The sequence below is a fragment of the Rhineura floridana genome, chromosome 2, assembly GCF_030035675.1.
Source record: "Rhineura floridana isolate rRhiFlo1 chromosome 2, rRhiFlo1.hap2, whole genome shotgun sequence".
Taxonomy (NCBI): domain Eukaryota; kingdom Metazoa; phylum Chordata; class Lepidosauria; order Squamata; family Rhineuridae; genus Rhineura; species Rhineura floridana.
In genome coordinates this window covers 227,587,289-227,605,321 of record NC_084481.1, presented here as the reverse complement: position 1 = coordinate 227,605,321, position 18,033 = coordinate 227,587,289, and the positions used below count along the sequence as shown (strand labels likewise).

General features: G+C 43.6%; 1 protein-coding gene across 5 annotated transcripts in view; it reads left to right on the top strand.

Moving 5' to 3' along the window:
* The window catches only part of LRRC9 (leucine rich repeat containing 9), a 102,607-nt gene extending 86,110 nt beyond the window's left edge, over positions 1–16,497 (top strand). For all 5 annotated transcript variants that reach the window (XM_061613303.1, XM_061613302.1, XM_061613299.1 and 2 more), the window contains 6 exons: positions 887–1,023; positions 3,231–3,448; positions 4,580–4,648; positions 7,392–7,517; positions 15,290–15,476; positions 16,327–16,497. In XM_061613303.1, coding sequence (XP_061469287.1) covers positions 887–1,023; positions 3,231–3,448; positions 4,580–4,648; positions 7,392–7,517; positions 15,290–15,476; positions 16,327–16,469 — 880 coding nt within the window. In that variant the 3' untranslated portion in view covers positions 16,470–16,497. The remainder of the gene's footprint in view (positions 1–886; positions 1,024–3,230; positions 3,449–4,579; positions 4,649–7,391; positions 7,518–15,289; positions 15,477–16,326) is intronic.
* Positions 16,498–18,033: the final 1,536 nt, after the last annotated feature.

Here is an 18,033-nt window from a genome sequence, read left to right as displayed (position 1 = left end):
TTTCCACAGGAAGTTATGGGATATGCACTGATTGGAAACAAAGCAGTGTGACCACCCCAAAACTTTTGCAGGCACAAACAGTAATGAAAGGAACATATGACCACCCCAATAGCATCATGAGCGCAAATCATCATGGATATTCAATAAAGAAGATGTCTGGATGCACCTATAAGGTGTTAACCAGTGAGAAGTGTAGACAATGAGCCATCATGCTTTTTAGATGCATGCCTTTTACTATACTTTAAGGGTACACCTAAAAATGTAACAGGAATGTGACAGGTGAGTTTGCATACAAATGTGTCCTCCAGGTATGCTTGTCGAGTGGCTAAGATTGGCTGCAGCTTTCTGTTGATTATGCACTCAGGACCATTCTACTGCATAATATGTAAAATGTCCCCTTAACTTACTGGGCATACTGGACCTATAAAGATGAGGTGCATTTAAGCCTCCGAATGACCTTCATTTAGCTGAGCTCTGAGTTTTCCTATGCAAAGTGTCAGAAATATTGCATTTTGATGTCTCATTTTTATGTGCCCTGGCAGCAAATGGCTGTTGCCAAGGGGGTCATCATAAAACTTTTACTAAACAGAAACAAACAGTGGTTTCCAGCTGTTTCCCCTTTTCCTTCCATCAGGCCTTCTGATGGGGAAAGAGTGGATTTCCATGTTTATACTTGAAGTCCATGGTGTACTTCCAGTAAGAGCTCAATCTGCCTTACCTTCCTTAACTGTAGCAGGGCGCCCTCATCCACCCCAGTTTAAAACTTTGGCAAAACTTTGACAGCAGGATAAGGGGGGATATTTATGGAAATCTCTTTCCACCCTTGTTAAACTTAGCAGCTTGTTGCTGAGATCTGCCCACTGACTATGTTCCTCTGTTCTTTTAGGGATGGAGGAGGCAATGAAAGTTTGCCTCCGATAATGGAGAGTTTAGAGGTCCTCCATTTGGGCTACAACGGAATTACCAATTTGGCCTTGTTGCAGATTAGCAGGCTAAAAAATCTGAAGTTTCTCTTTTTACAGGGTAAGTAATAGCAGCAGATGGTATAAACCATCATCATCCTCTGTTCAGTGCTTTTCTGGAGAAAAGGAAAATGAAGGTGGCAGTGGAATGGAGTATCCTGATAGACAGTATGGCTGGCTGGCTGGCTGGCTGGCTGGAACCCTGAATTGGAGCATTCCATTGCAGTATTTTGTTGCCAGTCCCAATTGTAGTTAGGAAGAAGGATCTGTCAGTTTCAGTCAGTTCCTAATTTTTCCAATCTTGGATCTGGTTCTCCAGGTTTCTGCAGCAATTTGTGTTATTTTTTTTTAAATCTGCATAAAAATTATTCAGCATTTTAGTAATAAACACATTTTTGTCTGCAGTTTACATTTTTGTAAGCAACTTCTCCTAATGTGATGCATTTTTGTATGTTATTTTCACTCATATATTCATTTTTATAAACATTTCCCCATAATATATGCATTTTTGTAAACACTGTTTGGTCGGAGAATGCATCACAAAATTCAGACAAGTACAAATTTAAAAGAAAGAGCACCTCCACCGCCACCAATTATGCCGCCCGACCAGATCAGCCACGCAAGGCCTTCTCTCAATCCCACCAACCAAAACAGCTAGGTTGGTGGGTACTAGGGAGAGGGCTTTTTCTGTGGTGGCCCCCACTCTCTGGAACTCCCTCCCGTTTGATCTTCGACACGCCCCTTCCCTGGATGTATTCCGCAAGGCCCTGAAGACATGGCTATTTCAACAGGCCTTTGAGATCCTTGGGATGGGTTAATCTCCATGATTTTGTCATCTATTATATGCTGCAAATGTAAATATTTTATAAATGTATTGATGACTGTCCAGTATTTTATTTATTGAGACTAATGTGACTGCATTTGATATTATTGTATTTTATCTCATTTTAATGTACGTCGCCTAGAGTGGCTATCTGCCAGATAGGCGACACACAAATTAAATATTATTATTATTATTATTATTATTATTATTAAAAGGATGGCTGTGTTTCAATTAGCACATAGTTTCGGAAAGTGCAAGTTTGATAAATCTGGTTTTAAATATGAACTGAATTGAATTCCTCCCCCCATTCCTATTGTAATATGCTTTGGAGGGGATGAAAATGTTTTCCAAAAGGAAAACAGCCGGTCTTGCTAAGGTGAAAACTGACCAGCCTCAATCACTCACAGCAGAGCAGGAGGAAGAGGTGGCAAAACTGGGTGCCATTCCTTTATCAATATTTTCTTTCCAAAATATTGACATTTTCTTTCAAAATATTAATATTTTCTTTCAAAATATTAATATTTTCTACCAGTATTTCCTTTCAAAATATCAATATTTTGAAAGAAAATATTGATATTAATACCAATATTTTTGCAGAGGGGAAAAAATCAGACCAGTAAAAGCAGTGGACAGCAGACAAAGAACTTGATACTAGGTTGATGGAATGCTTTCGAAGCAGCACCAGCTAATAGATCCCACCGTTACTTGAGACAGAGGCATGGACACACATGGGGTGAATCCAAAAGTAACTTAAGAAAGTTCAGAGAAGGAAGGTTTCCTACTCCCTCCTTCCCTCTGCAGCCACCTCCACCACCATCCCAAAAACCGGAAGGAATGGGGGGCCCTACAGAGCAATGTGGCTTTGGGACCCAGGATCTAATGAGGAATGGGGAAATCTCCCAAAATCAGGCTTGGATCCCAAGGTAAGTTACTTAAGGAAACTTGTGGAAGGAAAGTTTCTTGTCCCCTCCCCCCACAACAGTCTCCCACCCTACATTGTTCAGGAGCCCCCCTCCGCACCTTCCAGAGAGGCTTTTTTGGAGGGGAGCTGCAAGGGAGAGGAGAGGGCAGGAAACTTTCCTTCTGTGAACTTCCTTAAGTTACCTTACCTTTGGATCCAAGCCCATGGTATTTCTGTAATAGTGTCTTTATCTACAAATGTATCATTAAGTTGCAGAGGCAAGCACACAGGCAATGCCTGATTCACAGCATTACCTATCCAGTTATCCCCAAACATAAACAGACTAGCTTCCTCTCTCTGTGCACCCACGCTGGCCAGAGAAAGACAGTTGATGGTTTCAAAAGGGGTCTTCCTCATTCCTAATCAAAAGTTTGTAGCTATTGCATAAAGGTAAGTCTGTATGTTTTTGTTTCTCTTTGTTTACAATTGTCCATTGCATCCCAACTCACCCTTCCCGCACCCATCTTTGATCTTGCCATCACAGGCAACGAGATAAGCCAAATCGAAGGGCTTGATGGTCTGCAGCTTCTGCAGGAATTGGTGCTAGATCATAACCGAGTTAAAGCAATCAATGAGAATTCATTTGCTAAACAGAGCTCCTTGGTGGCGCTTCACCTGGAGGAGAACCGCCTGAGAGAACTGAACAATTTGCATTGCTTGGTGAAACTGCAGAAGCTTTTCCTTGGCCTCAATAGAATTCAGGTACAGTAGATCTAATCTGACGGTGTAGATCGGCCTTCCTCAAGCTGATGCCGTTCACATGTTTTGGAGCTGTAGGCTGGTGCAGATATAGAAGATGCCAGTGCTGAATTCTTCATTCAGGTTGTCTTGCCATAGGCAATTAGGGATGGGCAAATCCATCAGTTTCAGTTTCTCATTTTCCCAGTCTTAAGTTCTCCACATTTCCCCATCATGAAGTCCTCATTAAAATTCATCAGCATTACATTGTGAATTTCGCCTAAAATAAACATTTTTGTATATAATTTTGCCTATATACATTTTTGTATATGATTTTGCCCAATATACACATTTTTGCAAAGCATTTTTGTTATTTTCACGAATATATGCATTTTGTGCATTCTTTACCCTAGTTTTCCAAAAGGAAAACAGCCGGTCTTGCTAAGGTGAAAGCCTTTCCCAACTAGTGTGCCTCCAGATGTTGTTGGACCACAACTCCCATCAGCCTCAGCCAACATTGTCAATGGTCAGGAAAGATGGGAATTGTGGTCCAACAACATCTGGAGGCACACTGGTTGGGAAAGGCTGCCCTAGTATATGCACTTTTGTAATTATTTGGTGGGATAATTGCATTGCAAAATTCAGAGAAATGCAAACTTCAAAGGATGGCAGTGTTTTGGTTTGCAATTCATAACTTGCAAATTGGATAGGTTCACTTTTAAATGTGGACTGGATCAAATTTCTCCCCCAACCCTAATTGCAACGGATCTTATGTCACTATCTTTTTGGATTGACAAAGAAACAGTTGAGCCAACGAATGATCAGCCTGGAATTAGCTGTCAAGAAGATCTGTTCTCTTAGAAAATCATATACTTGGAATGGACTAGAACAAGGCTGGGGAATTTTTGACCCTCCAGATGTTGGACTACAACTCCCATCATTCCTGACCATTGTCCTTTCTGGTTGGGACTGAAGACAGTTGCAGTCCAGCGATATTTGGAAGGGCAGAGGATCCCCATTCCTGCCCTTAAAGATTTCTGAAGGACTCCATAGCAAAGCTGAATAAAGATTCCTGCAAATGACTAGCAGTGCATACTTTCTGCAGAAAAGCTTTAGTGGTTCTTGAATATAACTTACTTTTTAATCTTGGGACAGGATTTGTCAGAACTTGAAAAACTCGATTGCCTTCCATGCATTAAAGAGCTCTCAATATACGGAAATCCAGTAAGTATACTATTTTGTAAGATTACATGCATGAAGCTTATGTTTACCTTTGTCTCGTTCATTCTGATTATTCATAATCTCTTTATTAAGTGCTCTGCAGTATGCTACATTAAGACTGAAGTGCTCACAAAGATGCCTGACATCTTGTTTTGCAGAGATCTGAACTCACTTTCATCATATTAAGTACAGGATTTGTGTGGGTTTTGTTTTTTTCTGAATTCCAAACAGGCCACATCTTTGGAAAGTCTGTACATATACTTGAGATAGCTTGGAAATGTTCTGAATATTCAGCAAAAAGGCAGTTGTTCATATTCCTATGGTGGCAAAATAGAAGAGGAAATGTTTCATGTGTCAGGATACCGGAAAAGGTGAAGTCCAAAAGCAGGGACCGCCCATTCGGTGCCCTTAACCTATTTTTGGACTCCAGCTTTCAGCAGCCTCAGCCAGCATGGCCAGTTGTCAGGGATTATGGGAGCTGTATGTGCAGCAGTATCTTAAAGGCGCCATGTTAGCTACCCCCATTCTAAAGAATGGATGGAGGAGGATTGTTTTTATATACAAATTATATTTCTTTAGAGAACTAGAATTTTTCTAATATTTTCTATTATAAAAATTCCCTCATTCCCAATCCTCTCGAGGTTGTCTCCTCGGCCTGGTATCCATGGTGACTGGTATGCCTAGAATGCTTAGTACAGCTTGACCCTCGATATGATAAGATAAATGGAACAGAACTTGTACTGAACATCCCAGCTCTCCAAGGCCTGGGACAAAATAACACTGTAATGTAGATGGCTCATAGCTGAAATGTGCTGGTATTAGAATTACTGAGAAATTACCTGATTGGCTAGAGATGTAGACAGCATAACCACTACGTAATCACTATGTGATTACCTCCTCCGGGTGCCTACTCTGAGGGAAGCTCGGAGGATGGCAACAAGAGAGAGGGCCTTCTCAGAGGTGGCCCCCAAATTATGGAATGATTTTCTTGATGAGGTGCTCCTGGCGCCAACACTGTTATCTTTTCGGCACCAGGTCAAGACTTTCCTCTTCTCCCAGGCATTTTAGCATGTGTTTTTAAATTGCTTTTTAAAAATGTGTTTTTAATTTGTATATTTGTTTTTAATTGTTGTAAACTGCCCAGAGAGCTTCGGCTGTGGGGCAGTATACAAATACAATAAATAAATATGTAGTAGATATGTAATGCTCGTGTACTGGATATACTAATGTCTTTGTTCTAAAATGTATAAAAACCCTATGCAAGCAGTGCCACATTGCAGAGCTCTACCAAATATCACGGGAGATGACCGTGCACACGTAACCAGTAAAGGCTTACCTTTGCTGTATGCCTGTGTTTTCAATTTCCTTAAGGGCCCCCGGTCCAACGAATCTCAAAATTAACAGAAATAGATATCATGATATATACCATGGCTGCCACTGGACCATGTAGACAATGTATCTTCATCAAAGACCTTTCTCGTCAATGTCGGTGTATTCTGAAGAGAGGCCAATGATTACCAGGGAAAGAGTCTTCTCAATTGGGGTGTCCAGTGGAGACTGCTGGCTCTGATTTTTTAGTACAAATTTTTGAGGACCTATCCAGAAAGCACATTGGACAGCTCCTTGTAAGTTCAGGCTAGAACCCAGAGCGGATTCACTTCCCCACTGACATTGCAGCCACCAGTCTCCACTAGCGGTGTCCCATCTATAGATTGCCCTTCATAAGAACATAAGAACATAAGAAGAGCCTGCTGGATCAGGCCAGTGGCCCATCTAGTCCAGCATCCTGTTCTCACAGTGGCCAACCAGCTGCCTGGGGGAAGCCCGCAAGACAGACTCATTATTATTATTATTTAATTAATTAATTAATTAATTTGTATCCCGCCCTTCCTCCCAGCAGGAGCCCAGGACGGCAAAGAAAGCCCTAAAACACTTTAAAACATCATAAAAACAGATCTTCAAATACATTAAAACAAAACAGCATTAAAAACATTTAAAAAACATTTTAAAAACAACTTTAAAAAAGGGTTAAAAACATTATTAAAAAACATATTAAACAATTCTGACACAGATGCAGACTGGCCCCCGCACTATTAGGTGACAGTTTAAGCCTTTTCTGTTTGCCCAGGCATTTTAGTGGTTTTGCTTTTTATTGAACAGTGACCGGATAGTTCTATATTAAATGGTTTTCTTCTGCTATTATAAAGTCACTTCTGGGCTCATAGGGTTTTAGCTTTGGCTTGTCTTAGTGCAAGCTCTGAAAAAAGTGGCTCGATATTTGTTTTGTGGAAAGGACAGCTGTGGCTGGTGAGCACTGGCTTGTACCTGTGACATTACTTTTAAAATAGTGCCTTCCTCCCATCACTGGAGCGGTTTTACAACTGTTTCTAAAAAAATTGTGATTTGGGGGGTATGGGAGTAAGGGTAAAAATATATTTGTTGAAATGAATATGTTCCTCTTCTAAAATTATGTATTTTAGAAAGTACAATGGAAGAGGCAAGACTGAAAGTAAATCCAGAGTTTGACTTGGACATATGCATATGCATATGGCAAGTTGTGAAGCAAGAGTTGTTTCCATGCGTGTCCACTATTAAGTATGTTACATCTGTCTTCACAGTTATGTTGCATCTGTCTTTGCTGTTAGTTAATATTAGGGCCTGAACCTGGAACTCTGGAAGGAATGTGAGCAAAATGAACTTGATGATTTAACACCTGGGTTTTACCTTCTTCCTATCTGCATCCCAGGTGTCCCGGAAGATTTGCCATCGCCCGCTTCTTGTGTTCAACTTGCCTAACCTCCAGGTGCTGGACGGAGTAACAGTCAGCCCAGAAGAGAGGGCAAGGGCCGAAGTCCATTTGCTAGAACAGCAAGTAAAGCACAATTATTATACGTAAGATCTGTTTAGGCCTCTTACCGTTTTGGAGAGGGCCAAGACAGATGTGATTTTGTCTGCTCAGACCTTGCCGTTGGTGTCTTCTTTTTCTCTTCCTTCCTTCCTTTTAAAATCCAGCATGCTTGTGACATGCATTTCAGGGGCAGCACTGGACAGGTTACAACAGTCTAAAATGCATCAAAGCAACTTACAATCACAACAACTTAGGAGTATGGTTCCGGTATCCATGACAGTTCAGTAACGAGTGCTATCTAGTTCCACACAGTGGCACAGCCATCTTGAACTACCCTCAGTCCCAAAGGTATCATATACTCTCCTGGATTCTTGTTACCTGCTCAAAATTATCTTCTTTGTGCACCCACAGAACCAAAATAACACTTTCTGACAGGGCTTGCAAGGTCAGTTCATGTCTCTCTTCTTATTATTTTCTTTTTATTAACCGTCCTGCAGCACCAAATTATTTTATTTTATTTATTTATTTATTTATTATTTCAATTTATATACCGCCCTTAGCGAAATAGCTCTCAGGGCGGTGAACAAACAAAATAAAATACAATATATCATAATAAAAATACAAAAACATATACAAACAAACAACGAAAAGCACAGCAAAAACAAAATAAATACTACAAAAATTAAAATACAGATTAAAAGATTAAAAAAGTTAAGAAGATTAAAATGTCTGGGAGCATAAAAAGGTCTTTACCTGGCGCCGAAAAGATAAAAGTGTAGGCGCCAGGCGTACCTCTTCGGGGAGGCTGTTCCACAACTCAGGGGCCACCACAGAAAAGGCCCTAGATCTCGTAACCACCCTCCGGGCTTCCCGATGGGTTGGTACCCGGAGGAGGGCCTTAGATTCTGAACGAAGTGAACGGGTAGGTTCATAGCAAGAGAGGCGTTCCACAAGGTATTGAGGTCCCACGCCGTGTAAGGCTTTATAGGTCAAAACCAGCACCTTGAATCTCGCCCGGAAGCAAATAGGAAGCCAGTGCAGACGCGCCAGGACAGGTGTTATATGCGGAGACCGACTGGTCCTCGTCAATAATCTGGCAGCTGCGTTCTGCACCAGCTGAAGCTTCCGAACTGTCTTCAAGGGCAGCCCTACGTAGAGCGCATTACAGTAATCCAATCTTGAAGTTACCAGAGCGTGGACAACGGAGGCGAGGTCGTCCCTGTCCAGATAGGGGCGTAGTTGGGCTACCAGACGAAGATGGTAAAACGCATTCCGTGCCACCGAGGCCACTTGGGCCTCGAGAGACAAGGAAGAGTTGAGAAGAACCCCCAAACTACGTACCTGTTCTTTCAGGGGGAGTGTAACCCCATCCAGAACAGGGTAAGCATCCACCATCTGAGCAGGGAAGGCGTTCACCAACAATGTCTCGGTCTTGTCTGGATTGAGTCTCAGTTTATTAGCTGTCATCCAGTCCATTATCGCGGTCAGGCAACGGTTCAGCACATCAACAGACTCACCTGAGGAAGATGAAAAGGAGAAATAGAGCTGCGTGTCATCAGCGTACTGATGGCAACGCACTCCAAAACTCCTGATGACCGCACCCAGCGGCTGCATGTAGATGTTGAAAAGCATGGGGGACAAGACCGATCCCTGGGGGACTCCACAATGGAGAGTCCATGGTGTCGAGTGATGTTCCCCAAGCACTACCTTCTGGTGACGATCCGCGAAGTAGGAGCGGAACCACTGCCAAGCAGTGCCCCCGACACCCAACTCCGCGAGTCTCCCCAGAAGGATACCATGGTCGATGGTATCAAACGCCGCTGAGAGATCAAGGAGAATCAACAGAGTCACACTCCCTCTGTCCCTCCCCCGACAAAGGTCATCATACAGGGCGACCAAGGCTGTTTCGGTGCCAAAACCGGGCCTGAAACCGGATTGAAACGGATCTAGATAATCGGTTTCATCCAAGAGCGCCTGGAGTTGGCTGGCAACCACCCGCTCCAAAACCTTGCTCCAAAAAGGGACATTCGCCACCGGTCTATAGTTATTCAAATTATCTGGGTCCAAGGAGGGTTTCTTTAAAAGAGGTCTCACTACTGCCTCCTTGAGGCTACCAGGGACTACTCCCTCCCTCAAGGAGGCGTTAACCACTTCCTTGGCCCAACCGGTGGTCCCAGCCCTGCTAGCTTTCACTAGCCAAGATGGGCAAGGATCCAGAACAGACGTGGTTGCCCGAACCATTCCAAGCACCTTGTCCACTTCCTCGAGCTGCACCAACTGAAACTCATCCAATAAAGAAGGACAAGGCCGTGCTCCGGACACTTCAATGGATTCATCTGTCACAACATCAGAGTCAAGGTCCCTGCGGATACATGCGATCTTATCTTGAAAGTGTCCAGCAATTTCGTTGCAGCGGGTCTCAGATGTTTCCATAGTATCGTGGATTTTGAATGAATGCTTGTGATTCACTTTTTATTCTGGGAGCACTCATCCTCACTGCCACCCTAGTTATTGGGAAACAGCCAGATTTTATTTATTTATTATTAAACGTGTATCCTGCCCTACACAAAGGGAGGCAAAGAACAAGTGATACATCACTAAAAACCTTTTTTTAAAATCTTTAAAACAATTACAATATAAATGCAGACTGGGATAAAGTATCTATTTAAAAGGTTTGTTGAAAGAGGCACCAAAAAGACAACAGAGATGGCGCCTGTCTAATGTTTAAGGGGAGGGAATTTCACAGGGTAGGTGCAACTACACTAAAGGTCCGCATCCTATGTTGTGCAGAACGGACCTCCTGATAAGATGGTATCTGCAGGAGGCCCTCACCTGCAGAGCGCAGTAATTGGCTAGGTACATAAAGGATAAGATGAAATTAGTCCCAACTGAGCTTGATTGGCAGATAGAAGGATACACCCAAGGAGTAATTTCAGGCACAGAGAGAGAGAGAGAGATAACTGGGAGATGGGTGAATTGATTATGGCTGGGCAAAGGATGGGGTTAGGAAACGAGAATGGCAGGCTGGGTTTAGGGGATTGGATGGGTGAGGCTTTCAGAGGTAAACAGGCAAGAGTGAATGAGAGAGGATACCAGCTCATCCTTATAACTTCTGTGTAAGAAAGAATTCTCACACTTGTCTGTGGGAAGTTGTGTACTCTGCAATATGGGCATGATGTCACCAAGCTCTTTAAAATAATAATTATTATTATTCTGATATGTGCATCAAGAGGTACATGCAATCTAATCACACTTTCCAATCCCGAGCCTCGTGTGCACTGCGGTGGACTTGCGGAGGTTATGTATGTATGTAGGTTGTATATGTGCAGGCAGTGAGAGAGCTAATTTTAGATTAGGGAAATGTGCGACCTTGCAGACGTTGCTGAACTACAACTCCCACCGCTATCCCTGTCCGTTGACCATGCTGGCTGGGAATGATGGGAGTCCAACAACATCTGCAAGGCCTTGTTTAAGAATAGGGTGGGAAACCTTTTTGGCTCCATGGGCTAGATCCGTAGCAGAATGTGACTAACAGGTCAAATTTGAGAGGTGGGCAGGACCACCTACCTATCAATCACATGTCATTATGATATCACATGATTGACAGCCCACCTGTCAGAAACCCTTATGCCTCATGTTTAAGTCTCTGAGACTGGAGACTTAAAGGGAAAGAAGACTTGCAAAAACCTTTTCCAAGTCTCCCCATACTTTCCTTTTCAAGGGGCAGAAGGGACTTGCAAAAGCCTCTTCCAAGTCGGAGACTTAAAGGAAACTGTGGGAGAACTTGGAAGAGGCCTTTGTAAATCTCTTCCTCCCCCCCCCTGCTGAAAATGAAAGCATGGGAAGACTAGGAAAAGATTTTAAGACAGCCCTCACTCTCCCTTTTGAGCAAATGGGAGCACAGGAGCTCTTCTAAAAGCCTTTGCAAAAGCCCCTTTGACATAGCTCTTGCACACAAGCTGCTTCAAAGGGCACTTTTGCACAGGACTTTAATCCCCACTCAACTGCAGAGCAGACTGGCTACACAGTCTCTTTCTCTGCTAGGAACAGAATTGCACAGCCACTGCAGGATTAAACCGTGTCGTCCCACATCAGTGACATCAGCCGATGGGCAGGTGGGCATGGTTTGGGGAAAATGGTTTTGGGGGCCAAATGAGACCCCCTGAAGGGCCATGCAGGTTCCCCAGCACTGTTTTAGACTCTGGACTTCGTGGTCTTACACCCCTTCCCCCCCTCCACCCCACGCTTTACATAGCCATGTGTATTACTTCAGTGATGACGCACACAATTAACATTTCTCTACACAGAGAGAGAGACATTTCATGCTTTACAACTGCTTCTACATCCTTGATATGTGACAGCAGGTGTGGGGAGCCTGCAGCCCCTCAGATGTTGCAGGACTGCAAAGCCCATCATTAGCTAACATGGTGCCTTTAAGATGTTGCTGCACTTGACAGTTCCCATCATCGTCCCTGACCCTTGGCCATGTTGGCTGGGGCTGATGGGAGCTGGATTCCAAGAAAATCTCGAGGGCCAGGGATTCCCCGTTCTGGTGTTGTTTGGGGTTTGCCAACCCTAATAAAAATACACTGAGCATGTGCAGCTCCACATTTTAATCTCACTTCACTCATAGCACCATTATGACTGCAGGAATGCAGGGGAGTTTGTGTCTGCTGCCCTTAAGCTAAACACATTTACTTGGGCATAAGTCAATGTTTGTTGTTGGAAAGGATAATATGTATTTAAAGGAAAAATAATTCTATGAACATCTCTAAACCATAAGAACAGAAGAAGAGTCCTGCTGGATCAGGCCAATGGTCCACCTAGTCCAGCATCCTGTTCTCACAATGGCCAACCAAACGCTGGTGGGAAACTCTCAAAAAGTGTGCTGTCTCCTCCTGTGGTGGTTATAAGGAACTGGTATGTCCCCTAACCATAGAAAGCCTGAGAACTCATTCAGACCACTTCCACACCATACATTTAAAGCATGTGGCTTTCCCGAAAGAACCTTGGGAATTCTTGTTTGCTAAGGGTGCTGGAAATTGTAGCTGTGACGGATAAACTACAGTTCCCAGGACTCTGGGGTGGGATGGGGGAAACCGAGACTGTTTTAAGTATTATAAATGTGTTTTAAATGTATGGAGTTGATATGACCTCAGTTTTTGATGTCTCAAGTCCCCAATCCCACAAAGACACTAGGCAACCTGTTTGCCAAGTTTACAGCAGCAGAAGCAGCCGGCCACTTCATAGCACCAACTGCTCAGTGGGTGACCTTGCAAAAATGGACATGTGTGTGTGTATTTTGCTGCACGAAGATGTGGTGCTTTGTAAACACCATTTCTAAGTGCCGCAGAGCGAATTGCTGCATGTTGTAAATGCTTTATTTCCAGACTGACCTGTGCTTGTTATATGTTGGACATCACTTAAAAATTAAAAAAAATGGCAGTGTTAGGGCAGCTGTGAAGAGATTGCTGAGGCTCCCACCTCTTAGGAAAAATCTCTGTTTGTTAGAAAGCTTCAGTGAAGATAGCCTGCCTTGTTAGCTGGAACAGAACTGAGGCATTATCCCATTAGGCCACCGAAGTGGAACAACAGACGACTTCTCTCCTTTCTCTGTGACATCCAAGCTGTTCTTTCGTACGTGCTTCTTAGAAAGTTAAGAAGCAAGATCTTCTGTTGTTTCTTTTCTTTTTTAATGTTTTGTTTTTTTAACCTCACAAGACATTTCATGCAGAAGAAAGCAACTTAATTAGCACCTTTTTTTATCAATGCCATCCAAGGCGGCCCAGAGATATTTTGGAAATTGAGGCAGAAAGCCAAAACATTAGTGCGCCCGCCCCCCAGGATAAAAACATTATAATGGACCAAATAATTTACAGGTCGTTCCCTCAATCTGTGGCCTGGGACAGTCCATTTCACCCTGCCTATGGTGTGGCTGGCCTTGAATACCATCTTTCCCTGATACCAAATCTTACGGCTGTATGCATTTCCTGTGTTTTTGTTCTGGGGTCGCCTGACATGTTCTATAAGACAGAGACACCCCATGTCCCCTGCAGAAGCAAAAAGGAGTGGAACATAGTGATGTTACATGGGAGAATATTGCTCCACCCCGTGCATGGTTTGCCCCACCTACAGGATGTTGTCATGAGATGATGTTCATGTCCCATTCATGCACTGTGTTGGAGCTTGAGTCCCAGTGGGTTTCCCAGCCCCACTGAACTGCTCCCGTAACCAAGGCTCCATGGACTAGGGTCTTTCCCTAATGCAGTATGGGGCCTGCTGCATTTTCATCATTCCTCCAGTCCTATCTTTATGGGACATGAGCAGATCCTGCTTCACAGCAGAAATTTCAACAGCATTTAAAACCAAGTTAGCAAGAAGAGTGGGAACCAATTTTAAGCCCTCCTGAGGACAGAGGAGGAAGCAGTGGATCCAACATGATGAAGGTGAAACTGATACCAATTTTAAAAAGCGATGCATCTGTGGTTTGCCAGGCTCAGGTCCGAAAATGAGCTTTAGGTGCCCAGTAATGCTCACTCCAAAGGAAAGGCAGACATTGGAAGCCCCAAAATTATTTGCGGCTGACCCCTGCTTTGAAGGACTGCACCCAGGAAAACTGCTGCTGGGGAGGGAAACACCCACCTGCACACCATAAGGATCCTCTTGCTCCAGGGATCATCTTCACCTGCTTGCATAGGGGCTGCTTTCAAAGGCCACACCCCGAAAACATTAGTGAATTAGGTGTGGAAATGGACCTCTGCCTCCTCATCTGGAGGGAAATAGCTCTGCTTCTTTCCAAACCAATTTGACGTGAGCCTGAGGAAGTGCTCTCTCTGTCTCTGTCTCTCTCTGAGCCCAGGGTGGCAAACATATCAATAATATGAAACATTTTTAAAAAGCATTCTAAAACCAGTGATTTCAGGGTTGCAAGGAACAGTGTCTAGGTAAACAGGAATGCTATAAAGCTTGGAAATGCTATAAAGAAATGGGGCAGGGGGGAAGCCATCAAATGCAGAGGTAAACAGGAATGTTTTTCAATTCCTTCTAAAAGTCAATAATGAGAGAGACAGACACACCTCACCAGGGAGGGCATTCCACAAATGGGAAGCCGCCACTGAAAAGTCCCTGTTACGAGTCAATGCCAACTGGACAGAGTGTTGTTGCAGAAATGGCAGAGCATGATGTGAATTTCAGGTTGTGTGGTAAACAGTGCTGAAGCAAACAAAACATAATTCATTGAACTTCACAGTAAACTTCAACAAGAAAGGACAGAACAGGCTGGGAAGGAGCTTAGTTTTTACAGAGAGCACTGAAGCAAACTTGTAGGCCCCTGCCCTTTGCAGTGGAATCTTGCAAGAGAGGAGAAGAACACAGCCTGATGGGAATTGCAGTTTTGCAGCCCATACTATATTAAACCACAGAAGTGGGGGAAATGGAGCTAAGTCAAATTTCATCAGACCTGAGAGTTTTGGGCGAACACTCTAATGAAAATGAAATTGCCGGCATTGGATTAGATATTGGGGAAATTTTGTTAATTGTAAGGGAATCTCGCAATAGTAAGGGAGTCTCACTGGGAAGGCTGGGAAGATATCCTGTGTAGGTGTGTTAAAACTCTGGAATTAGAGGAGGAGTAAGGAACATTTTTTAGCCCAAGGGCCATGTTCTCTCATGAGTAGCCTTTTGGGGGCCGCATGGCAGTGATGGCTAGGGTAAGTAGTCCCCCCCCCCATTTCTTTATAGCATCTGTAAGCCTGAGAGATGAGACTTACTAAGTTGCCTCTTGTTTCATCATTTAGGTCTTTCCTCCTGCTAACTCTCCAATAGATTGTGGATTCCCCGGATTGCAGACTACTTTCCCCAAACCTTGTGCCATGAGGATAGCCAACTTTAACGTGCCTGCGGGTATCAGCCATTTATACGGGGCTGATTTTATCTTTCCTCCTCATACTGCTGATGACCTGTTTGGAAGTGAGGTTAACAAAAGTGAGTAAACTAACCAAGGAGAGAGAGAGAAAACTGGCAAAGCTGTAAGACAGGATGGGCTTTGTAGAAAGAACACATACATTCTGTTGCCATTTCTCCTTTATAAGTCAGGCAAATGGGATATATTTCCAGCACCATTTGGGGGGGGCGCTATGAACATCAGCTGTGCTCCTGAGAGCCCCACATTCATCTTTTTTAAAAGTATTAAAGTGAAGCCCTGAGATCTGATATGTATACCTGGCCAAAAGAAAAATCGATTCAGTTTGCATTTCAAGCCAAATTTATGACATTTTCACTTTCCGAAACAATGAGAGAACGGAAATGCAGCCACCCTTTGAAATTTTGTGAGGCAGTTCTCCAACAAAACCATGTTCACAAAAATTCATTATATTAAGGGAAAGTGTGCATAAACGTGCATGCACTAGTGAAATGTGCACAAAACTGGATATATTGGTGAAAATACCATACAAAAATGCATTATGAGAAATTGCTGGCAAAAATGAGTACATTAGTCAAGTATGCATGTAAAAATATGTTCATTAGGAGCGTTCACAGTAAAATGATGAAGAATTTTATGGTGAAGGGAAAAAAATCACAAACTGCTGCAGAAATATGGGAACTGAATTTAGGATTAGAAAAAATGAGAAGGCGAGAGAGCCGAAACTGACCATCTTTCCATCCCTATCTGAGAGTCATTTATTTTCCTGGTTTGAAAAAAATAAGTAGTCTGAATCTGTAGTCTGAATTCTAGCTTTCTATAATCTGTTTTACTTTTCATACACTAGATTTATTTTTCTTGGTCTAAAAAAGAAAAATTTGGAAAGTGCCAGTTTTACACTTTCACTTTCAGGTAAGAAATCAAAAAACTTAACACAGGGAACATGCACCCCTCGGAGCGTCCATGCAGAAGCTGCCATCAGGCAAGCCAGAGCTGCCTCTGCTAACCTTCCAACCCACGGAACATCACAGAGTGGTCCTTCCCGAACAACATAAACCTACCACACCAGCAAGGAAAATGAAGGTACAATCAGTCTTTCTCTTTTCCTTTTTCTTGGTGTGTTAGTTTACATTTTGTGGCAACTACTGCATGTCACTCCAGCTGAAGAAGTGTAGCACACAGGATATGGCTTCTGGAAATCCATTTTGCCAGGTTTTAAAATTGTTACATCCCACATTTCATCTAAGATGTTGCTATTGTTATTAATTTATTATCTGCCCTTTACTCTGAGTTGGAAGGGCGGGTTACAACAATGCAAAATACATCCTTAAAACAATTTAAAACAACTTACAGTCACAAACATCAGAGTGGGTCCTAAGAATATACATCTAAGGTGTCAAAGGCTAGGGTAAAGAGTTGCATTTTCAGCATTTGTCAAAAATTATATAGTGAAGCTGCCAGACACACCTCTGTGGGGAGGGAGTTCCTCATCTTAGGGGCCACCACAGAGGATGTCCTCTCCCGGGCCACCACCACATGCCGCTTCTGAGGGCAGTGGAAATCCCATTGCTGATCTTACCACTGTAGAGCAGCCTTTCCCAACCAGTGTGCCTCCAGATGTTGTTGGACCACAATTCCCATCTTTCCTGACCATTGGCAAAGCTGGCTGAGGCTGATGGGAGTTGTGGTCCAACAACATCTGGAGGCACACTGGTTGAGAAAGGCTGCTGTAGAGGGTCTGTAGGGAAAGATCACCTTGAATTGGGCCTGGAAGCGAACTGGGAACCACTGAAGGTTATAGAAGATCTAAAGGGAACCCCAGCCAGTATAATCCAATCTAGGAGTTACCGGAGAATGGAGTACAGAAGCCAAGTCATTTCTGTCCAAAAGGGGCCAAAGTTGGCGAACCTGCTGGAGCTAGAAAAAGGCACTCCTAGCCGCCTGAGCCTTCAGTCATAGTGTTGAATCCAGGAGCACCTCCAAGCTGCGGACCTGCTCCTTCCAAGAGAGTGCAACCCTGTTCAAAATAGGCTGTCTCTCCATGTCCCGGATGCAAGAATTTGGGACACATAATACCTTTCTCTTTTCACAATTCAGTCTCAATTTATTGCCCCACATCTAGCCTATCACCACCTACAAGTATTAGTCTAACACTCCAACTGCCTCTCCCGATTCAGAGCTGGATACCATCTGCATATTGATGACACTTCATTCCCAATCTCCTGATGACAGCTTCCAGTGGCTTCATATAGAAGTTAAGTAGCATGAGATACAAGATGGAACCCTGCAGAACATCACAGGGCAGCTCCCATGATGCTGAACAGTAGCCTCCCATAACTGCTGCCTGGAAGCAGCTCTAGAGATAGGAATGGAACCGCTGAAGCACAGTGCCCACAATGCCCACCTCCCTATGACACTCCAAGCCAAAAGGGTGTCTACAGTTTCGAAAGCCACCAAGAGATCAAGGAGAACAATCCGGCTGTTGGATCCCATCAGCCCCAGCCAGCATGGCCAATAGTCACGGGCAATGGGAGTTGTAGTTCAGCCACATCTGATGGGCCAAAGATTCCCCACTCCTGCTCTAAAGGCTCAGTATAGTATACATAGTTCTTTCCCTTC